At 34.4% G+C, this 24,149-nt stretch overlaps 5 protein-coding genes across 6 annotated transcripts; 2 read left to right on the forward strand and 3 right to left on the reverse strand.

The window, feature by feature from the left end:
- Positions 1–1,482: 1,482 nt before the first annotated feature.
- On the reverse strand, positions 1,483–2,109 carry LOC105171034 (germin-like protein 9-3). Its single transcript, XM_011092029.3, has one exon. The coding sequence runs from the start codon at positions 2,095–2,097 to the stop codon at positions 1,483–1,485; it is 615 nt and encodes a 204-aa protein (XP_011090331.1). The 5' UTR covers positions 2,098–2,109.
- A 3,176-nt stretch (positions 2,110–5,285) lies between these two features.
- LOC105171035 (Late embryogenesis abundant (LEA) hydroxyproline-rich glycoprotein family) lies at positions 5,286–6,108 on the forward strand. Its single transcript, XM_011092031.3, has one exon. The coding sequence runs from the start codon at positions 5,500–5,502 to the stop codon at positions 6,049–6,051; it is 552 nt and encodes a 183-aa protein (XP_011090333.2). The 5' UTR covers positions 5,286–5,499; the 3' UTR covers positions 6,052–6,108.
- Positions 6,109–12,525: 6,417 nt separating this feature from the next.
- Positions 12,526–16,661, forward strand: LOC105171037 (N-carbamoylputrescine amidase). The gene is made up of 9 exons (XM_011092033.3): positions 12,526–12,716; positions 13,756–13,804; positions 14,755–14,846; positions 14,993–15,144; positions 15,224–15,270; positions 15,377–15,410; positions 15,639–15,805; positions 16,082–16,178; positions 16,288–16,661. Exons 1-9 carry the CDS (start codon positions 12,631–12,633, stop codon positions 16,461–16,463), a joined length of 900 nt encoding a protein of 299 aa, XP_011090335.1. The 5' UTR covers positions 12,526–12,630; the 3' UTR covers positions 16,464–16,661.
- Positions 16,662–17,093: 432 nt separating this feature from the next.
- Positions 17,094–18,547, reverse strand: LOC148786849 (uncharacterized). The gene has a single exon (XM_088884659.1). The coding sequence runs from the start codon at positions 18,484–18,486 to the stop codon at positions 17,584–17,586; it is 903 nt and encodes a 300-aa protein (XP_088740785.1). The 5' UTR covers positions 18,487–18,547; the 3' UTR covers positions 17,094–17,583.
- A 2,542-nt stretch (positions 18,548–21,089) lies between these two features.
- Positions 21,090–24,058, reverse strand: LOC105171039 (uncharacterized protein At2g27730, mitochondrial). 2 transcript variants are annotated; one of them, XM_011092035.2, is made up of 4 exons: positions 23,924–24,058; positions 23,288–23,406; positions 21,777–21,815; positions 21,090–21,556 (listed from the first exon to the last, which is right to left on the reverse strand). In XM_011092035.2, the coding sequence occupies exons 2-4, from the start codon at positions 23,387–23,389 to the stop codon at positions 21,344–21,346; spliced, it is 354 nt and encodes a 117-aa protein (XP_011090337.1). In that variant the 5' UTR covers positions 23,390–23,406; positions 23,924–24,058; the 3' UTR covers positions 21,090–21,343. The 2 variants fall into 2 exon arrangements, with proteins under 2 accessions (XP_011090337.1, XP_020552380.1); XM_020696721.2 differs by having other exon boundaries at positions 23,288–23,425; positions 23,924–24,028.
- Between the last annotated feature and the right edge of the window lie 91 nt (positions 24,059–24,149).

Raw genomic sequence — 24,149 nt, forward strand, 5'->3', positions numbered from 1 at the left:
ACCATTTGCTAAGAACACAACTTTTGTCCATAGGCGTGTCAATAGGATGAGCATTGTGAATACGAAATCGCTCTATGATCCTTTTGATATAAGTCTCTTGAGACAAGCTCAAAAGTTTCATAGAGCGATCTTTGTGTATCTTTACACTAAGTATGTACTTAGCTTCTCCCATGTCTTTCATCTCAAAAGTTGAGGGCAACCACTTCTGAGTGGCGACTATTATTTCCATGTTATTTCCTGCCAATAGGATGTCGTCCATGTACAGTGAAATGATAAAAAAATTCTTCTCACTTCTCTTGACATACACACAATGATCCTCCTCAACCATCGTAAAACCTATCGAGGTGATAGCTCAATGAAATCGATAATATCACTGCTTGAATGATTGTTTTAGGCTATAAATGGAACGTTTCAAGCGGCACACTCCCATCTCTTGAAAACCTATTGAAAAATGTTGTCTTTACATCCATTGAAATAATTCCATATCTAGGTGGGCGACAATGGCTAGAATTAAACAAACATAGGCAAACCTCACCAATAGGGAGAATATGTCTTCATAATCTATACCCTCTTTTTGGGTATAACCTTTAGCCACTAGCCGAACTTTAAATTTGTCGATTCTTCCATCTGCTTTACGTTTGACTTTAGAACCCACTTGTTCCCAATGGTTTTGTGTTCAGTTGGAAGATCAACCGGCTCCCAAAGATTAGTTGGTTGTACCCCACCTTAAACACTTTGATACTTAATTCACTTCGATTATATGTTCGAAGAGTTATAACTCTAATATACTCTACCACATCAAATAAAAAAAAAGAGAAACTTTAACCCTAAGTTGTTGATAGTATTTATAAGAGCCAAGTATCCATACTTGTACCAATAGGAAATTCTTGCCCGAATCCAATCTGGCCAAAACTGAATCAATCATATACAAGTGCAATACACTTGGTATGTGACTACTGTACAATTTAAAAAAAGTGATCAATTATAAAACAAGTGTATTATACTTTCTTTGTGATTGAATTAATTTCGTTGAACCAAGTTGTGGCAAGAATATTCCCAAACAAACACAAGTGTTGAAATCTCTACCCTTCCAATGTCCCAGCATCAATGATCCCTATGCGGATCGTTGAATTTGGTAAAATCTAAATTAACCCACCTAATAAAAAAATGCGTGAATCTTGTCCTATATGTTATGACATGTTGAATCCTATGAGAATACCTTCATTTTATAAAATCTCTTCCTTTACTTACTATATATATATAAATATATAATATTGGATTCAACCAAATTTAATTCCAACAATAATTTTCCCCATTATAACAAAGATATATATGTGAACAGGTGCACATAAAAAGACTCCACTCATGACAATTTAAGACATCCAAACTTATTAATCATGACCTGCTCCAAACAAAAAAGGATAAATTATTCCATCACCCAAATCAACCCTCCACAAAACACTACTGATCATCTCTACTCCTCTACCCCTTAAGCCCAGCCTTCAGCTTCTGAATAGTAGCAACATCAGTCTTGAAAGACAAAGCCAAGACACTATCATCAATGCTGGAGTTGAACAAACTGTTGGGCAACGATACAGTTCCTGCATTAGCACTTCCAAACCCCGAAATCGCCACAGCCGGATTCTTGGTGTCAGCATTGTACTGAAAGTGCACCAACCCTTTCGGGAACACAAATACGTCGCCTGGTTGGAGCGTCTGTGTGTAAAGCGTGTTTTTGGTGTCCACGAATCCCACCTCCAACGTGCCCTGTGTCAGAAACAGGAGCTCGGCGGACCGGGGGTGGGTGTGGACCGGGTTCACTGACCCGCCAGGGTATATGAGGACTGCATAGGAAACGCTCTGGCCTATGAGGGCTGGGAACTGTTCCGTTGTTGCCTTGACGGCCGTAAACTTCGGCGGGATTGGAGCGGAGACTAGGTAGCGGAAGCCGGTGAAGGTGAAGAAGTTGCCGTCGACGGGTGGTGAGTTCGGTGGGAGAACAAAGTCGGTGAGGATGTCAGGGTCGCCGGCTAGGGTTATGTGAGTTATGGCAAGAGAAGTTAGCAGTAGGAAGAGTGTTTTCTTGGCAAAAGCCATTTGTGGGATGGGGGGTGTTAGGGCGCGTTTGGTGCGTTGGAAGGGAACAAAGTTGGGGTTTATATATGGTGAATTAGTGTAGGGGTTACAGTATAATGACAACCTTAGTCTTGAGACTACAAAGTGAATATCTTGTAATTAGACTTGTTCAATTCGCCTGATGATGTCTGTAAATAGCCAAGGGTTTATGCTTTTGTTTCTTTTAGTTGGAGTTTTCAGGCTTGCTCGTGGAACCAAACAATACTCTCTTTTGGTGTTTATTGTGATCATTACTGCTTGCTGAAAGATATTTTAGGACAGCCTAATTGCAAACACAGATGACAATATGAGAAATTTTAATTCAAAGTCGGACCTGAATAAATTATATATAATAAATATAACATATTTATTGTGTGATTGATGTACAATTTAAAAAAAATGATCAATCTGTAACGGGTTTAGTTGGAATAATCTGGTCTTAGTAAGAATTTTTGTCAAAATGTTTACATAATTACTGTTTCAGATTATAGGAAACTAAAGATTGATCAGTTTTTGTGCTGATATATAAATTGTGGGTTGTTTCTGTAAATTCAGCCGCAACTTCCTCTGGTAGCAGCATGCATGCGGAGAACCAAAACATATATAATACGGTGGTTTAGTGGTTAAGTCATTAATTTTTTTTCACTTAAATATTATAATTGATTTAAATATATTTTTGAGTTTGTAACTTTCGTATTTCTATCCTTTATTTTTTTAGTAAACAGGGACATTTTTTTAATTTTAAAGGCTGTAAGAGATGATTTCTGTAATTTTTTAAAAAGTATGAATGATTCGTGTAAAGAGACAATAAGTGAAGGAGTATAAATGTAATGGGAATGATCGGCTTGTAATATTTGATCCAGCAGAAATTGAATTTCGATCTTCGGTACATGTTGGTCGGGCTACATACATAGGGTTTAAGTTGTTTTTCCTTTTAAATGTATATATTGTTGAGAGTTAAAAGCGTTTATGGGCTTGAAGTCATTAATTCACTATTTATTTTCATGACATGAATAGAGTGACACAAATATGGTGATACAGACATGATACGTTACAAACATAGTGACATAAAAAATATAAAAAAATCAGGACAAGGCACTGTATTGATACAGTTATATATAATATATTTTTTTATTGTATATATTTTTAATTTTTTATAAAATTAAAATATACAATATGAAAAATATCAAAATAAAATATAAAGTAAGCATGTCTTAAATCTATATTTTAACTAAATGTGGCTTAAAAAATATACATAAATTATTTTATTTTAAAAAATATGCAATGAAAAAATTTAGTTAAATCATCATGACAATTTCTGAAATATTTAGTAATTTCATCACAAAAATTTTAGTTTGAGAGGAGTTAATTAATTCTTTTCTTTTTGCTTAAACCCAAAACTCTATTTTTTTTTTAAGACAACTCAAAACTTTTTAAAATTATTAAAAAAAAAAAGTTAAATCCGTACAAAAAGTATCGGACACGCCTGCATCCAGACCTCACGCTGTGTTTTTTTTTTTCTTTTTTATTTTATAATTTCATTCATAGAGAGGCGTGTCCAACACATTTTAACTATATTTATGTTGATTTTATGTTGCGTCATGTTCTTAATATATATCTATAATTGATCATAGTTACATCAGTGGTGAGAAAAGATAAATAATCCTAAAAAAATGATGACACCTAGGAATTCCAGAAGACTGTGCTAACAAACAGCATAAGTATATACTAAATATACCATAATACCATATAGCATATGGCATATACCTGGAGGGTGGAGCTGGAGGATTGAAGAACAAGAATAGTGAATATCTAGGCAAAGCCAGCTATGACCATCTCCCAAATTGCATCATTGTGGGGGAATAGCAGCTGCATTTCAACTTTGTAATTTTGCCTCTAGTCCTTGGATCCACCATGTCCACCGACTGCATACACTTTTTGAATATATGGCCTCAATTTCCAAGAAGACTCATTAGGAAAAACTCCTTGATTGGAACTGTCCGAACAAGTGATCCACACATTTGTCGGAAGTCATTGTCCCACGCCACACTTCATTATGTGCCTACTGCCCATTACTTACCTTGGCAGGCCTACTTAAGGTATTCTATTCACACCAAACCCAAGTTTCCCGCCACTAGGTTGCTATAGAGTTTTGTTTGATGTATCAAGGTTGGGCTTGTGTTGCAAGCTCTACACTCACCCTCCAAACAATGGATCTTCTTTTCTTTTTCTTGGAGTGTCCAGCCCTTTATCAATATAATCAAATTCTACTCGATTTGAGAGAATTGTCGTCTTGCTTTCGGTAGCACGACTTTCCTCCCAACCACGTTGTTCGGGACTAGTCATGTTCTTGCGGAGAAGTACTTCAAGACGGATGTTGCCAGTGCAGTTGACAAGCTTAAGGTCAGTGAGTCTTGCACCAAATTAAAGGTGCCAAGGTTGAAGTTCATGGCTGGTCTTGTAATAACACTTTTCTACTTAAAGAACTTGCCTAATCTCAAGCTTTTCACTTCAAGCCACTGTCATAATTGGGCATTAGTCCTTAGTCTAAGGCCTAACCAACCCACCTCAACTTCTCAGCCCCATTTTCAGTACGACATAGCTCACTTTCTCGATTTCTAACTAGAGATCTAATTCGTGTGATCTAGTAAGATAATTTGATTCATGAAATTTATCAGTATCCAATACACCATTTAGTTGTGAACCTCATCACACCCATCAAGACCGATTCCATTGATTATTGAAAGACAATTAATTCACTTAAATTCATATATTTTTAATAATTCAAGAAAATTGTATTACATGAATAAATTTTAATTTTAACATGGTGTTAATTTCAAAATATAGCATTCCACACAAATTGGAATAGTATTAGATGCATCGGGACACGAGAGTATTGTGGTATGTGGTCGGAGCATTAATGTCAACGTGGAGGAAGACTATAGACAATGTGGCTCTCACTTTACTCAAATATTTGAACTTCATAGTCATAATCTAAATTAATTGCGAAAAAAACACAGTGCTAGTCAGCATCAACACCCACTTTTTGAAAGAACAAACAAAACACGTTTTTCAGTTTGTCATTGGGTTATCGTACTCGTGGACTGGATATTCCGACCAAGTTTACGCGATTGGGGTATAACTCAACATTATATATAAACATATGGATCTCAGACCCAATCTTCCAGCCGAAACCCTCTGTCCAAACAGTACTCTGAGATGTCCAAACTACCCTTCGCCAGAACCTGCGAAAATCAGCAATCACCGGGGACTCATCTGTCATTTCATTAGCCCTCCCCACCAACTCTCCACCAGACTTCCTTATCTTAACTCTCCCCACGCCCACAGCCTCCATTGTTACCCCAGCAACAGAGTTCAGTTCCTATGGGCAAGGAGCGGAAGTTCAGCTGGGGCTCCGCCCTGGTGGGGGCGGCGGCCGCCACCGCCACGGCGCTGGTCATCTCGTCGAAGCCGCGGGACCCCACCTTCCACCTCATCTCCATCGACCTCACCTCCTTCAAGCTCAACTTCCCCGTCCTCGACGCCGAGATGATCCTCACCGTCCACGTCACCAACCCCAACGTCGTCCCCATCCACTACTCCAACACCGACATGTCCATCTTCTACGCCGGATCCCTCCTCGGGTCGGCTCCCGTCCAGGCCGGGTCCCAGCCGCCCCGCTCCTGCCAGCTGCTCCGACTCCCGGCTCGGCTCAACGGCCTGCAGCTGGCCCACCACGCGAAGAAGTTCCTGGCCGACGTGGGGCGGCGGGAGATGGTGCTGGACTCGACGGTGGATATCCGGGGAGCCGCGAAGGTGCTGTGGTGGGACCATAAGTTCAAGGTGCACGTGGACAGTCACGTGATTGTCGATCCTGTTTTTCTTGATGTAATTGATCAGGAAAACAAATCTAAGTTGGAAATTTTTGTTCAATAATTTTAATTATGTGATGCACATCAAAATATTTATTATAGTTGTTGATTTTATTTTCCATTTCAAGGCAGAAATTTGATGGCGAGCCAAAATAATTTATCTGAAATTCACCAACGAGTTTTCCCCAATTTGTGATTGGTTCGAATTTCAAGGAGTTTTATATTTTAATAATAAAATTGTTGGTATGTTATAATAGTAATTATTATACAATTATAAATATTTGATGGTTCGTATTAAGAATGTAATTATATAGAATTACAGACATTGTTATTTTGTTTGGGGTATAATTTAGTAAGTAACGAGACATGTATGTAGTTTTGGAACAGTAATTCATATCAACGAAATAGATATTTTTTTTATTACATTTATATAAAATGATCACAACAAATTAAATTGAACTATCATTTGATCATTTTTTTTTTCGATCGACATTGATATTATTTTTTAATGTAAATAAATTACATAAATTACTAAAAACAAAAGAAATAAAATAAAAGATTCAATCACATGTGATGTGTATACGAGAAGTTAGTAAACTTTATCAATTGGTGCATTCTTGAGGCCATTTTCCCCCAAACCATATAAGCATTTGATTTCATCTCACACAACTGTAGCGACTCAGGTCACGTGTAGCGGCAATTGTCATAAGCTGCACCATAAATAATTAAACCGTTTCAATTAAAATAAAATTAGAGAATTTTGCAATAATGAAATGTCTCCATAGTAATTTGCAACAATAAAAAGTGTCAATTTATTTGCATTTATTTTTCGACTGATTTTACACCGATGGTCTATGATTTATTTATCCAAATTATTTTTTATCTTCTAAAATTTTATATATATATATATATATTCACTGGAAGCGACAATATTATTTATACAAATCATTCTTACTTTTTGAAAAAATATAAAAACACAATTCGAAACATCAACATTATTGCACAAACTAACTTTGTTTTTTTACTGTCATGGGTGCTTTTTGTAATTATGCAAAGACACGAACGAATTTTATAAATAAATCATAGATCAAGAGGTGTAAATGTAATAATCGTGAATAAATATAATTCCACTTAGTCCAATTGAATTATTTAGCCTAAAAATTTCCATATTGAAAAAGAGAAAAACTTACAAGGATCGGTGAGGGCTATGGTGCCAATTTCTTCCCGACACACCTTATTTTTTCTGTAATCGAGATTGAGCACATAAGAAGCGTGGTTCGTCAATGTGTCGGGTTCATAACAAGGACCCCCGGGTTTTATTGCCTTGCAATCTAGCTTTGAGCAAGCTGATTCGATAAAACTCTTTTTTACAACATCGGATACTGTGTATTTGACTATGCACCAGTCTCCCTACATCGATCAAAATATACAATTGATCAATTATTTTAAAAAGTGAAAGCATTACAAAAAGGAAAACAATAAAAAAAAGGAAGAATAATGCTCTGTCTTTTTTCTATAAAATAAAATTCATTACATCATTAAGTACATTTGAATCCAAAAACTGGTCAAATACATCGATTATTCCAAATAAAAAAAATAAATTCTAAGCAAACAAAAAAAATCAAAAAATCAGTATAAAGATAAATATATATAATATTTGATAATATTCGAATCCACGATCTTTGAGCAAGACTTCGTTGTCAAATATTTTAATAAAAAGGGTCAAAAAAATATGTAACTAAACTTTAATTTTCAGTTTATTATAAATTAAATGGAGTTTAAAGTTTTACCTTGCAAATATTAAAACACAGCAGCAACAAAAATAAGCATGAGAACATGTTTAGGTTTGCCATTGCTTTCTCTGTGGCAGCAGATCAGACTCGTTTTTTCTTCCCCCACTCAAGCACTGAATGACTTATTTATATATAATAAAATAAAAATATTAATATTTCAAGTAAACGCCATGTTTGCGCAATGTGGATAAATCTCATTTTTAATGAATTTTGCCACATAAAAAATTAGGTAGATTTTTATGTAAATTCGAATTAATATTCATTTATCCAAATTTATCTGCAAGAATCCAAGATTTGTCAAGAGAATATATTTAATTTAATGTGAAACCAAGTTAAATAATTATTTTATATTGATTGCAATTCTATTTTATTTATCAATTTATTTCTTAAGAAAATATATTTTTACAAAACTTATCCATAAATTAAGATTGTTGATTAGTTTATGGAGAGCATTTTTGTATTGAAACGTAAATGTAGGGATATAAATGAAAGGATCTCGACTTATGTATAAAAAAATTTGTACCAGATTTGCCATAAAAAGATATATCTATTTGAATTTATACACATGTTAGTTTTGTGAAAAATTGCGCGAAGATAAATACAATTAAACTTACACTTATAATGAAAATATCAACGGAATAGCAATAACTAAACATAGCAGTTAGAGACGCATATTTGCAATTTATTTTATATATATATCTGCTATAAACATGAATATAACTGCTACGACGAACATTATATCCATCACAATATCATATGCAAACCCTATGAAAATTGTGATAACATTCCTCCATTACAAATTTGTCTCATTTTTATTAGTCAGCAAAGAACATTTACAATGCAAGTTTTGTGACGAATTGACTTTTAATAAACTCCATCAATGTTTCGTTGATGTTCTTATGTCGCAAATGTTATCGCAAACCCGTGATGAAGTAGCCTTGTCCCAAATTTATGATTGTTTTTCTTTTCAAGTTCCTGTCAAAGTTTGCAATATAATTTACAACGAAACATGTGAAATAAAAGTTTCATCGCCTTTCTGCAATGGAATTTACAATAACTTCTGCACATTGAAATTGTCGTATTTTGTATTGCCATTAGCAATGAACATATCCATTTGCGAATTTCCTCCGCATATATAAGAAATATTTTTCGTCAGTCTTTTACATATATTTTAAAAGGTTTAATACGGCAAATTAAAGTTCTTAATTTTTATTTGTTATAATAATTACTTTTTAACTTTTCACCACAAAAAAAAAATTAAAAATATATATGCATTTAACACCATTATTCCTCTCAAATCACAAAAGTATTTGATTTTATTGGATGAACTAAAAATATTTTATTTCATTTGATACAACATTACATAACTACTCAAATATGCCTTCCCACCTTATTCTAAAACTATTGGATTCTTGTGATGGCATGAACATGATCAACTCCATTCACGGGTAATGGCATGCCCCATAAGCTGCAACATAAACAATTAAATTTTGTGAGTTAAAATTTTTTATTTGATGCAAGCGGTCCGCCGTTAAGACCAACGATTAATCACAAAATAAAAATAATATAACTTGGCCTGCAATATTTTGAGTTTGATTGAAACTTTCGTATTAGAAAGAGAAAACTTACAAGGATCGGTAATGGCTATGGTGCCGATATCTGGTTGGCACACATGATTTGTCCTGTAATTCAGGTCGAGCACCCACGAAGCGTGCCTCTTCAAGTCATTCGGTTCATAACAAGAACCGCCAGGTCTTACTGGGCTACAATCTAGCCTTGAGCAAGCTGAGTCGAGGAAACTCTGGAGTGCGGGATCAGGTGCCGTAAATTTCACTATACACCAATCTCCCTACACCAATCAAATCATATACAAAAAAGAACAAAAAAGAAGTTATCTATCAAACATATTGTAATAAATTGTGGTTTTCTTATAATTATAAATTAATTGATTAGACTTTTACCTTGCAAATAGTTACAGACAGCAGCAAGAAAAACAAGCATGAGAACACATTTGGCTTTGCCATTGATTTTTGTAGGTTTAAGCTCTTTTCTTACACTTCTTGTTGCAGCATTAGAAAAAACAATGACTTATATAGATAATATTTCGATGCAAATGCTCTCTTGCAAAATCAAATTCCTACAATTCGGGAAAAATTACATGTTGATTACATATTTTCATCTTTTCTTTATAGCATGGGTTGACTGAGTAAACCTTATTACAGATTACATATATCTTGAATATTTGAAATTTAAATTTTCATATTCGGTCTATCTTTCTTCTCCCCTCCTTTACGTCATCTAACTTTGAAACTTTATGCATTTTTAATTATTTTTTGTACATTTATTTCTATCATCGCGGTCAGTATAATAAAACTCTCTGCAAATATTAGTCATTGAATGACAAATAACATATAAAATAACTTAACTATTTGCTCTATAAAAAATAAATGACTAATGATGATGATAGAGGAAAAAAATCAGTTTCGAAAATGAAAGGTCTCCAGAAAGGAATGTGTCGAAAAAGAAAAATAAAACAAAAAAGAATGAACAGCTGACATTTCTGAAAAAGAAAGGTATTAGAAAAAAAAGGAAAAATTGTCATTCTCAAAAATAAAAAGTAAAAGAAAATATTGACTTGTTAAATCAATGCGAATATAGCAAAATACTTAAATGGCCCTGGCAAATAGTCTTAGCCATGCAAGAGGGGTAGGTGAGGGATAAAATAATACTTATTTACCTACCTTAATTTTCGTAAGATTGTGTTAATGTAAATACCCTATTCGTCGTTGAAAAAATAAATAAACTTGAGCCGGACACTGTTGACCTAAACGGGAAATTATTTGTGTTTGTCGGATGTTTTTCATTTCATTTTACTCTTTTCCTGGCTTTATTTACTTTGTGTATGAAACCATGACCGATAGATTAATACATAAACATGTAAAAGGGATATGTGATCATGTTTTATGCAGTGTTTTTTTACTTTGTTTAGATTGATCCAAAAAATATTACATAATAATGTAATAATGTAATATTACATTATTACATAACATATTACATTGTAATGATTTGATGCATATTAAATTATTAAGTGATAATGTAATATTTTATTTTATTTGATCGTTTATAACATATTACATAATCTTTTTCAATAATATGCTTAATATATTATGTTAATTATTGTTATATAAATTTTATCTCACATGTTTTCTAGGAAATCTATTTCACTAAATTATTTTTACCTCATCTTTAAAATCAAATAAGATTAAATGTCTAGAAATAACATCTACTTCTACACTTTTCTTGATTTAAAATTCATTAAAATTTCAATCAGAAATAATTATAATACCAATAAATCAATTATTAATATTAAATATAACTATTATTAAAGTAAATAAATATTCTTAATGTGGTGGTTCGTTTGGTTCAAGTGAGAAGAATAGAAAAGTAAAAAGGGAGAGGAGAGTGAAAAGGATAATAATTTTCCTTCAAGTATTGTAAGGAGAGTAAATCTCAAATACTTTTTTCTCGTTCGGTACGAGAAAAATAAATTGAGAAAAAAGACTATTTTTTATAATTTTACTGATTAACCATACTTTTATTTTGTATTAAAAAATAAATAAATTAATATTGTCTAACATAATTTTAATATATCAAAACTCTAAAAACTTTATTAATAAAAATATTTATTAAACATGAACAGAAGTATTATTGATATTATACAGAAAATCTATTATTAGTCTTGAACTAACAAGACCCAACTTTGCTGGAAACTTTAATTTACCAACCACCTACGTACGGCTGGTGGGAGCAAAATTTTATTAGTTTATGAACAACTTTTATTCAATTTTTTTTTAAATTTATCTGTCCAATAAAAACTTAACAAAATTTAATGTTGATGATGGGAAGACGGAACAAGATTGTATATCTGATTGTTGATTTCGATGCGAGAGTTTTTCAGTAATTTTATTATTTTCTATGTACATTATTATTAATGAGAAGAATAAAAGAATTTTAAAAAATTATATGTATATATATAAATAATAGAAATAATAAAAATAAAATTTCTATAATTTTATCTTTTTTATTTTTTGTTTGGGATAATTACACTTCCCTCTCATGAGATTTGATATAACTACACGTAAATCCTTTGTAATTTAAAAAATTATATTTAGCACCCTTAAGGTTTACTTTAGTCTAACAAATTAGTTTCTCAATTAGTCAAAATTATTGATATTAACAAAAAATACTTAAAAAAGAATTTATATTTACCGTTGATTGACTTATTACTGACTTACTGTCATTCAAATAAATCTTTTTATAAACAAATTACCCTCATACGTCTTTAAGTGTTAATGCATATGAGAAGGTATATTTTAATAGTTATAAGGGTAGTTTAGTTTAAAAAAACATTATTTGACTCGCAATAAGTCAATCATGTTAAAATCAATTTTCATTCAATTTTTATATCAACAAATAGTGAATTTTGATTAATGAAGAGACTTATTTATTAGATAGAACCAAACCTCATGGTTGCTAAATATAATTTCTCAAATTATAAAATTTTATGTGTAATTACACCAAATCTCAGAAGAGGGGAGTGTAGTTATTCCTTTTTTTTTTTTCATCTAATTTTAGATAAAAATAAATTAAACTTAAAAAAAAAAGAATTTCATGTGTATGGAGTTTTACTGTTCGACATGTCTTCCTCTGATAAAAAACCTTTTTACTTCTGTTGTACAAAACACTTTCCTCACCAATCAAACAAAACCCTCAGCTATTTATTAATTGAAGCGCGAGCTTTTACTTGTATTCACTTGGCAATCGACTCTCTGTCTCCGCAAGGCAAAAAGATGGAGAAAAGCAGAGTCGTCACCGTCTCCGCTCTGCAATTCGCCTGCACCGATGATGTCTCCACCAACGTCGCCACCGCCGAGAGGTAAAAACACCCATTTTTGAGGATATCAATCTTTGAATTTCTTGAATTATGTCCTTGTTTTCCGGGCTCCAGGATAGGGTTTTTGGGTTGGCGAAGCCACCGCGTTTTGATTTAATGGGAGGTATGATACGCGTAGTGAGAGAATTCAATCGCTGTAATATGGACTTGTGAAAATTTTGGAGAAAATTAGTTGTTTTTGGGTATTGAATAATTGAAACTCTTATGGCGCCAGCTTCTACGGTGGTGTTTGACCTAGGTTATGAATTCTTAATGTGATTGAGGGTGATTGGTAGTAGAAGTAATTTCCTTCCCATGGTAACCTAGAACTAAAAGAGAAGGGAAAAGATTGTTTTGTTTATTTTTCTCTTTCTATTTGTTGGGGTGGGTTCTTCATGCGATATTGTATTCCTGGTTGTCTGTTAACTCCATATATGAACAGTTCAGAGTTGGTAGATGTTCACTGTTAGAGGAATCCTCGATTATGTGTCACCCACATTTATAATTCTCAGCAGCTGGAAGTAGCTGAAGCGGCTAAGTTGATGCTGCCCGAGATTATGAGGTCTTGGTTTGAATTCCACCAAAAGAGTGTGTTTGCTTACCTACATAGTAGCTGGTCATTGGTTGTTGGTGGTTGTGTATTATTTTGTTTTTCAAGTGTTTCTTAATGACCCAAAATCAACTCAGTTTTAGAAAGACTCCTTCAGGCTTGTGTATAAACCTTCTTATTGCTGTCCAGTCTACCATAGGCTTTCTGTAACTTTAGAAGGGGAAAAAAAAGGTGCACGTCAAAAGTTGATGTTCCACTTATTTCCCTAACTTCTAACTGATGTCAATTTTATGGAGTTTGAATATGGCTATGCAGCCATTTACTCAAACTGCCTGCATCTCTGAATCAGTGCCAGAACCTTATGATGTAGAAGGAATAGTCAGAGATAGTAATTTTTTATGTACTGATGGTGCTTACATTTAAAATATTATATGCTCAGATCATAAATTTCAGGCATCTTCTTTAGTGTCAACAGAATACTTTTGAATGCAGATTGGTTAGAGCAGCTCATCAGAAGGGGGCAAATATCATTCTTATCCAGGTTTGTGCTCTTCAAAAGGAAAAAGGGTTTAATATGTTCTGAATATTGTGGTCTCCAAGTGCCTCTTTAGTTGGTTCTTTCATGAGTTACTTGTTCTCATGGACTTTTTGGAGTGGGAAGAATTTGTAATTTAAGGAAGATTCCTATGTTGGTGTCACTTGGAATATTGAAGTTTACATTTCTTAAGCCTCACATGTCAATATGCAGTTGGCCCTTTGCTTCTTGATCTTCTAGTGTCTATACCGTTTAAATGATAACAATAATTGTCTTTCTATGACTTCGAATACTTGTGTCACTTTGTCCTTTTTTAGCTGCCACTTTTTCTTCAGAGTTCAGATTATCATCTTTATGTTAATTCAGGAATGAATGTTGCTTATCGTACAGTTCTAAGTAATTTATTTTCCCTAGCAGCTAGACACATGATGACATGACATTGTTTAAAGTTTTAAACAATCCAATCATTATTAAGTCATGACTTAGTCAGCACTTAGAAGCTTTGCTTTTCTAGGTTCCTATCCTAGATGGCATGCCACCTGACTGCACACCTGGAATCCCATTTAGAGATACCCCATGATGTTCCACTTTCTTCCTTAATCCTAGCAACCTAATTCTTGCTTTGTTTCTCCAGTTAAAACTTCATCATTAAGGAGAACAATGACTAGAAGTGACTGCATTTAGTCCCTTGCACCAAATGCCTGTCAAGAACACAAATCATTAATACGAGTTTTGATGTCAAATGTGAATTGTTCTTTAGTTGATTGTATGTCTATTCTTTGTCTACCCTTATACAGAAAAGAATCAAGTCATGGAATGGAGAAGATTGTATCTACTAAACAAGGGTCTTACTATTTTAGAGGATCGGAAAGAAGTCAACTTTGAATTTCAGACTATTATTTACTTATGTCAATTAGACGTCGTTCACGTGTGTGATTTCTCAATGTTTGTTTCAGGAGTTATTCGAGGGTTATTACTTTTGTCAAGCACAAAGGGAAGATTACTTTCAGCGAGCTAAACCTCGTAAGGAGCACCCGACGATATTGAGGTGAGAAAACTCTGCTTCAGGCTCTAGCTGGTTGATTTGGTTCCTGCTGCTCCATGTTGATTGAAAAACCTCATTGTTTGAGCTTTGATCTTTGGATGTTCAATTTACATAGAAGCTGTATATTTAGCTCAATTTGTGCATATCAGGATGCAGAATCTGGCAAAAGAATTGGGAGTAGTAATACCAGTTAGCTTCTTTGAGGAGGCAAACAATGCGCATTATAATTCAATTGTTGTAATTGATGCTGATGGGACAGATCTTGGACTTTACAGGAAGTCCCACATCCCGGATGGGCCAGGTATATCAATTTTGTTTGTATGCATCTGATGGACATATTCAACAGCAAGGTTTACTTACAGCTGATTATTTTTCCCCAGGTTACCAGGAGAAGTTTTACTTCAATCCAGGCGACACTGGTTTTAAGGTAAGTAACTGTGAATCTGAAGAGCGGATCTATCCACATCTTCATTGAACTTAACACTTTGTTGTGTTCTTTCCTGATTGTTTGACAAACTTGACGATGTTAACAGGTATTCCAAACTAAATTCGCTAAGATCGGAGTAGGTAAGATGTCATTACTTATAGCTCTATATCCATCAATTTTTGTTTTCTATTTTTAAGATGAAGAGTTCACTAAATGCTTGAAGGTACAAAAAATAACATAGATGTCTCTACATCTTTAGATACTTGTAGTCTGGTTTCATTGGTAGACTAGTAAACTACTAATGATAGATGAGCCAGATTAGCATATTCTTTCTAGAAGCTGAAGATTTACTCTTTTCTCCATGTCAGGAATTTGTTGGGATCAGTGGTTTCCTGAGGCGGCTCGAGCCATGGTACTTCAAGGTGCAGAAATATTGTTCTATCCCACCGCTATTGGTACTGAACCTCAAGATGAGGGCCTAGATTCTCGGGATCACTGGAAGCGAGTGATGCAAGGCCATGCTGGGGCCAATGTGGTGAGCTTTCTTGGGGAACTTGGGCCATGTACTTGATTAATGGTTGAGTTTGTTTAAAAGGCAATGGGATGAATGATTTGGTGTTACTCACTTCATGCACATCAGCTAAGGATCAAATGAAGGGATTCCCTAATCTTCCATGAAATTTTGACAGAATATTTACATTAGTTTCAACTTTGAATTCATCTTTTTGTTGCCAGTTTGCAGTTATACAATGTTGAGCCATGGGTTACTTCCTATTCTGCAAGATGACCTCTTAGCCTTCTATACATTCAGGTACCTTTAGTTGCTTCAAATCGCATCGGTAAGGAGATAATCCAGACAGAACATGGCAAAAGTGAGATTACATTCTATGGGAATTCATTTATAGCAGGTAACCTCTCACAAGTTCCGTAGAATTTTCTTAGTTGAGAGTACATCAATTTCATTGTACACCGCTAAAGTTTACAACAATGACATTGAACATGTGTTCTATTGAACAGGACCCACCGGAGAATTGATTGCTGATGCTGATGATAAAGAGGAAGCTGTTCTTATCGCACAATTTGATTTGGATAAAATCAAAGCCAAGAGAAATAGTTGGGGGGTGTTTCGCGACCGACGCCCAGATTTATACAAGGTGCTTTTGACATTAGATGGCAGTAATCTTTTTGTTTGATTCATCAATGATCCGTTCCGAACTTATTAGGCGGTTTAATTTTTTGTTTTTCTATTTATTTTGAATAAGTTCATGGTTCGTTCTCTGGATTAGCGGTAATATGTTAAATGAGCGATTTTAATGAATTATACACAGCAGTGTTATCTGTACGGTATAGTTAAAATATTATATTTATGGTTATTCTCCATATAATCATTATCTCATATGTACATTATATATAATTGTTCAATTAATAAATTCTAGGATTTGTGTCCAAATCAAGAGAAATGATGTTGATATTATAGTGGTGTTTGCACTCTTTGAAAAGAGTGTTTTGATTTATTGCTTATACTTTTAAACTTTTAAATTAAATTCATTGATAAAATTATATATATGTGTATATTTCAAATGCTTCAACTTCATTTTATTTGTTTTAAGAACCCTCATTTTCCACGATCCTTAAATTTATAATATTTTTTTTTTATAATTTATTGCGATCGTAAAAATAGTAATTATTGCAACGTTCCCATCTAGCGTCATTTCTTTCATTCTTATCAAACTAGCATCACAGACGATCCATACCCGCCCTTCCATTTTAAATCAATACGCAGAAATTAAACACTCACACTTTAGTAAAGCTGAATCGAAATCACTCCTCATGATGAATTCGTAGGTCTACTAACAAGCAAGCAGATTTGTCGAGAAAACACAGCCCGTTCCACTTGACATACGAAGTGGATGATCCACTTGGTAGTGTAATAAATGAAAGAAAATAGAAGAAGATCCACGTCCACTTGGTAGTGTAATAAATGAAAGAAAATAGAAGAAGATATGAGGAAGTGATCTAACATATCAAAATTTGATGTAGCTGAAGCTGTGGGAACACAAGGAAAAACTATACAGTTCACTCTCTGGTGGGAAGGGATTCACCACACAATTTCACCCCCAAAAGCAAACAAAGTAAAAGTATGAAATTGTTTTCCTAAAAACATGATACTGTCACCCTCTTCTACAGCTTCTTATTTGCATACTCTTTGTCACAAAAGAGAAAACAAAATAACATATCTCTTTAGGTGTCTGCCTCTGCTATGCAAGAAGGAGATCATAACATAAACTGCTAAAGTTTTTCCTGTGTTATGGGCTACCTTGCACCGTTGCAGTTGCTCTTCTCTACATTCTGACCTTCTCCTTCCCCGTCGTGATTTCCACCCTTCTTGCCTGTGTGTTTGCTGTTTTCCTCATCGTCTTTGTGATTTGCCTCCTCTTCAGAGGCCTCATCATCAGGCTGAATGAACTGCAGCTTCAAACGTCCGTTCTCACGACATGCATGCAACAATTCCTGAGTTGGGATCCTTATTTCCTTGAGGATAAACCTGCCATCTTCCCTGAATGACTTTAGACACACCCACGGTTTCCCACACTGGCCTATGCAAGAAATAGGGGGCGGGAACGCCCCCAGGCTCATTCTTGATCTCTTGTGCTCGCAACAATGGCTCTCGTGTTCTCTTTGTGTTTTTCTTGTAAAGCTTGTTGTTCTCTTTTCTTGATCAGGTTGCCAACCGTTGTTGCAGAAATCAATCCTCAGCAAGTCCTCTACGTCGTCAAAGCTCTCGAACCCAAGCCCCTCCGTGCACAAGGATAAATTATCTGAATTCTTGGACGAAAAGCTGTCGCTGTCTCTGTCTATGTATTGCTTGTGCTGCCCTAGCAGGCAATAACCGGATGCGTTTTTCCCCCGACGAATGCCTGAGCCTCCGTTTTCATAGTTCTTGGGGATATTGACCGCATTTTCATCGGGGGAGAACAGGGAATTGGAAGACAAGTATGAGGAGGGAGAGAAAGGGGAGAAGGAATAAGTAGGTGAATCAGGGGGATCATTGGCATGATTTTGTTTGAAAAAGGCATTGTATATTTCTGTGAAGGATGTATGATCAACAGTGTTGATGGGCTGTATTTGTTTCCATGGCGACAGGGGTTCAAGAATCCTTGGACTTTCAGGCAATGGCTTCTCAAAGATGTGTTCTAGGCCACCACAGGCTGCCATGGTTTTTGTTTGTTTTTGTCTTTTTTTTTTTTTGGTTTTTGTCTTTTTTTCGACTCTTTTTATGATGTTTTTTGGTTTCTGGCTAGGGTGTTGAGAAGAGGGCACAAGAGATATAAAGAAAATACATGTTCATTGTGATGACAAAAAAGTGTGTGTTGTGTGTGTGTGTGTGTTTAATTGAAGAGGGAAAGGAGAGGGAGTTTTATTGATAGAGTCAAAATGGTTTGGAACTATTTATTAGGGATGCCTCTCAGTTTGCAGCCCAATAAGGATGGGTGGTTATGGAGCTTCTCCATTTCATGGTCATCATTTTTGAAAATATATATATATTTCCTCATCTTTACCCTTTACAATAATTTTCTAAATAAATTATTCTTATAATTTCCAAATGTATATACATAAGATAAAGTATTAATTTAAAACAGATCAGTCAAATTGAACAATTACAAGTATCGATACAATGTCTCCATATAATTTCAATATATGGATAATTGTGACTGTCTTCTGTCTCTTAAAAATCATATTTAAACAATCTTATCGATCCCAAATCCATTTAAATAATCTTATCTTGTCGATGATCATCGAGAAATATTTAAACTCAATTTCATTCCGTGTACTTCTCCTAGAGACGGATGTCATCCGTTGCTTCTCCAAAAAAGAAGACATACAGAATGATGTCCTAAGTTTCCTACCTATCAAATCAACGCATGCTCAAAGCTTGATGCACTTTATAGTTCATAAGTTTTGCACTTTCTTGCAATTCCTAATCACATCATTGGATATTGCTACAATCTTTAGCTTTTTTGCCACAATTTTTTGGGTAAATTACAATAGGCTTCCTTTAGATCTTTCATAATATAAATAGAGTTAGTTACATTTAAATTTTCTTTAAAAATAAAAAATTATACTCTCCCCAGAAGAGTCTTGAAATTATACGTACACTCTCTCCAAAAATTCTCCTGACTCTCTTTTGTTACTGTTTGGAGGATATATACTTTTGTACTTATAAAAAATAAAAATAATATATGTAGATAGATATTATGGAATGATGTTAATATCAATGCCATTTTTCCCCTTATAAGTACAACATTATTACATGAAAATGTTAAAAGTTCTGTAATTCTTTTACTAATATTAGTATGTTTCATCCAAACACTAACAAAAGGGGGTCAAATGGAAAACAATGAATTTTTTAAGAAGATGTGGGTAACTTCTAAAACTTTTATTTGGAAAAAAAGTAATTTCACAATTTCAAAGAAGATTTAAGTGTAATTAACTCTTATAAGTATCTCTTGTTATTTAAAAAATTACAAATATCCCTTTAGAATCAACAATGATCTTGCCAATAATTTCCTACCATATATCAATTTCAATTGAACTTTATTGCAATTCCCCATCCCATTATATGTATGTATGTGTGTGTGTGTCTGAACCTCGAGGGATCTTTTTGTAATATGATTGCAAGTGGTGTTGTGTAATTTTCTGAACCTCTAGCGATCTTTTTGTAATATGTCTGAAACTTGTATAACTTTCTATCAAAGTGCAGAAGAGAACATTCCTCCTATGATCGCTCAATATGTTTCAAGAAAATATATTACGATACCAGGATGTAATAATTCCAAGTGATAGTAAAGCAATATTCAGAGATGTGGACTGCTCAAAAAAGCACTGGGAAAGTGTAGCTCCAGAGTTGGATACTGGTTCAGTACTGCAATCCTCTCAGCATGTCACTGAATCAAATTTCTTATCTTTGTTGTAGTCCTGCTGCATCGAAATGTCCATACACTGCACTTGGCCCATCCCAGAAAATGAATGATTATTTACTTACTAATTAGACTCGTTAAATAAAAGACGACATAAATTCTAGATGCCAAGATGAGATCTGTGACAAAAATGTTTCTAACACACTTCTTTAAACTACGACATATTAAGCAACGACCACGCAGCAGTGGTAACTAAGTGAAGATTAAACACTTTTTCTACAAAATTTTCACCAAAAAAGTCTCTTTCAGTTGTAAACTTACCATTATCTATCGTCATTTACCTTAATACTAATAGAAAAATATTATAAAATCTTTTTATTTGACTTTACAATAAGGATGTGACGATGCCATCTGTTGAGATTGCGTCGTACAATCACAATCCTTGCTCTTGATGATTAATTCTTTCTTTTGTGGCTTTTGGGTTTTTCCTTTTTCTTTTTAATTCATTTATTCAAAAGCCTCTCAATGTGTACAGTGTTCCGCTTTTAATTTTTTTCTCCCTTCTGAAATAACAGCCAATTAACATCTTTTTCTTCTCCCAAAGGAAAGAAGAAAATACTGATAAAAAGATACCATGAAATTTGACATTCATGTAGCAAGTGTAGCAAAGCTGCTCTCAGGTGAGAAAAGATTCAAAAGAACCTGCATGTGAAAGGTAATTGCTCTAGGGTGCATATTTTGGAATAACCATTCACTGAGATTCAATTGCAATTAACATTCTTCTGGGAATGCATATTTTGGAACAACCATTCACTGAGATTCAATTGCAATTAACATACTTCTGGGAATTTCGTGCCCCTCACCTGAATAGCAACGTAATCTTAGTTGTGAATCAACGGGTAAAGAAATGATCATATCGTAAAATGAAATGCAGGTATCACCGCGTATGATGTAACAATTGAACATGTTAAAGGACATATGAAAGAACATCACCAAATGAAGTGGTGCTGACCCCTGGTATTCCAGAATGTGCAGAAGGGGAGAGGGAGATAGGAAAAGAAATCATGTTATGAAACAACATGCCATTAGGGGAAATGGACTTTACAGGAGTTTGTTTACTTTTATTTGGTCAATCTGCTCAATGAAATTTCATCTCAATCCTGCACTTCTTCAGGTTTTGTCTTGCTTGATCTCAGATACCATCCAGTAGCAGCAGCAATAGTAGCAATACCAGCTACAACAGCATAGTTTCTGTATTTATCAGTTGAGACGTTAGGAGTTGAAGAGGTCTGGCCACTAGGTTTAGCATCAGCTACAGACGCTGAGCCTCCTGAACTTGTTGCGGGAGTTTCATCTGGTTTGGGGCCCTTGAAGCAGTCAACCATTAAGCATGGGTAGAAGATAGGAAATGATTATCCAAGGTAATGAGAGGTAAACAGAAAAGAAATAGGACATACCACAAACGTCGGAAAAACTAACATAAAGCAATTAATCTATCATGGAAAGGGAGGAACACAAGGTCTAGCTTGATCAATCAGTTCATTTTGTATAGGCAAGATGGTGTTATACAAATATATATATGCATACCTTACGAGCAAGCTTCTCCAACTTCTCTTGTTCCACTTTCTGCCAAAATTTTCAGAAAGGTCAGCAGCAAAAATATGCAAGAATTTTGTGATTAAGAGAAATGACTTTGACCAAATATTAAGTAATAAACCAAAATAACAGCCACGGTCTGATGGCTTATTCTTCCTTGTGATGAGAGATGCATGGGCGACCACAAGTAGAGTTCCAGAAATATTATAGTTTATTGTTTCTTGTGAAGAAACCAGTCACACATTTATCATTGTCATTAACTCTACTATATCATGATGTAACTCATTTTAACTTTCTGTCTGGAAGCATGTAAGTATTCAATATCTGAGCTAATTCCATAAACATCCATAGCAAACATCCCTGGCACTCGTCAACACCAAAGTTCATTGACATCTCCTATGGCAGGCTCTAAACTCAAATCCCCAGGAGACAGTAAAAGGAATAAGAATTTATTGAACTAACATGCAACCCATCTATTCAACAGATAATATCATTTGTAAGGGAAAAGGTGCAAAAGGAAAAGAAGAAGCATGTGGACATCCTGTATTGATTACGAACTATGAAGCGAAACTGTTGAGTTGGATGATGTCATAGAAATACTTTTTACAAGTTATAACAAATTTAAAAGGTAGAATATACTAACATTAGACAAGAACGAACTAGAATTACTAGTCACACGAATAAATGGTTAATGGTTATGACAGTAAATCAAGTATGAACTAACTATTACACAAAGAAGAAAAAAAGAGAAGAACTTAAAGAGAAACAAACACCAAATTGAATCTTCCTATCTGAATAGTGAAAGTGGCATATTGACTCTTAGGTGATTCATATCAGTGTCCATGTAATCTTACAGTTACCATAGTTGATACTCCCTCGAGACTGCTTACCAAGATTTAGAAACCACTTTCTTGCAGATAAATATTCATCAGTCAACCATTGTCATAATTTGCTGAAAACAGAAGCTATATTCAATATCAGTCTCATCAGTAAACCAGAAAACTATCATAGTGTAGACAACTTAAGAATGAACATATCGAGGAAATCAGTTGATTGTAAATATTTGGACAAACAGATCTACACTCATTCGGTATGAGCATCACCATTCTCAAAATAAAGTTAAATTTTGTCTCAATCGAGTTTCTTGACAAAATACTAACTAATATTAAAAAACATCTGTTCAAGCAATCTGATGATTATTGGTAGTATGAGCACTAAATCAAAATACTCGCCCTATTAACATGAAGTATGAATGAAACATTGTAGTACTTGCTCAAAAGTTGACACTGGACATCCTTTCAGGCACAAACTGGACCCTTTTTGATACTGTAAATGTATGTTAGAGATTATCAAGTTTCAAAGCCCAGCTAACAATGTTCTTAAAAGTCCTTGTTCCAAGAGCAAGAAAGATGAGCAAAATACAAGACCCGCCAAGCAGAAAGCTGCAAGATAGGATCAATTAGCCTAGACAGATACATCCTCTGTCAAAATTAGGAATTCACCTTGATATAGACATTTTCTGCAGCCTTCTCCTCCTCACTGAGGATTTTGCCACTGCTAGATAGCCTGCGAGAGATGTATCTAGTCGCGATTCTAGTCGCCATGGAAACACAAGATTTTCCTGCCGACCGTATGAATTGCTGTCACAGTCACTCAATGTGATAGATTCATTCGAATACATATACACAGTAGCTTCTGAGCTAACTTGTCAATCAGAAAAGAGCACAAATCTCCAAAATAAAGAGATATGCAGGTCGCTTATAGTTACATACTTGAAAGGATACACAAAAATATTTTCAGTTCCATTAGCTATCCGCGAAATCGTCGTGAAATAAACACCGTATGATAGTAATAGACTAAGGAATAATCCAACAAATAGAAAGGAAACGCAGGACTCAGCGAAAACAAATAAGCTCGGCGTCATCAGACAATGGAAATCAAGAAAATTGAAGCTTATCACAAACCAAAACCTTCATAGCAGAAAATTTCCGAGAAATCGAACAACAACACGCAGAAAAATCAAATTAAAAATTCAAACGAGCTCAGAAATCAAATTAACACAGAGATGGGCAAAAACATAACCATTACAATATTTAGATGCATGTATATACAAACGGAGACATTGACGGAGTAGTTACCTGAGCACCACAGAAAAAGGGAGATTAAATCTTGAGAGAGAGAAAGTGAGAGTGAGACAGAGAGAGAGAGAGAGAAATTTCAATGGGATTATAATATATTAATGCTAGAAATGTGCTTTAAAACAGGAAATGCGGGAGGAAAAGAAAAACCAACGAGAAGAAAAGAAGTAACTTGCAATTAGGAAACTGGGATTGATTCTGTGGGCCGAGGAGAGGCCCAAACTTA

Source organism: Sesamum indicum, linkage group LG9 (genome assembly GCF_026168435.1).
Source record: "Sesamum indicum cultivar Baizhima isolate 11 linkage group LG9, ASM2616843v1, whole genome shotgun sequence".
NCBI lineage: Eukaryota > Viridiplantae > Streptophyta > Magnoliopsida > Lamiales > Pedaliaceae > Sesamum > Sesamum indicum.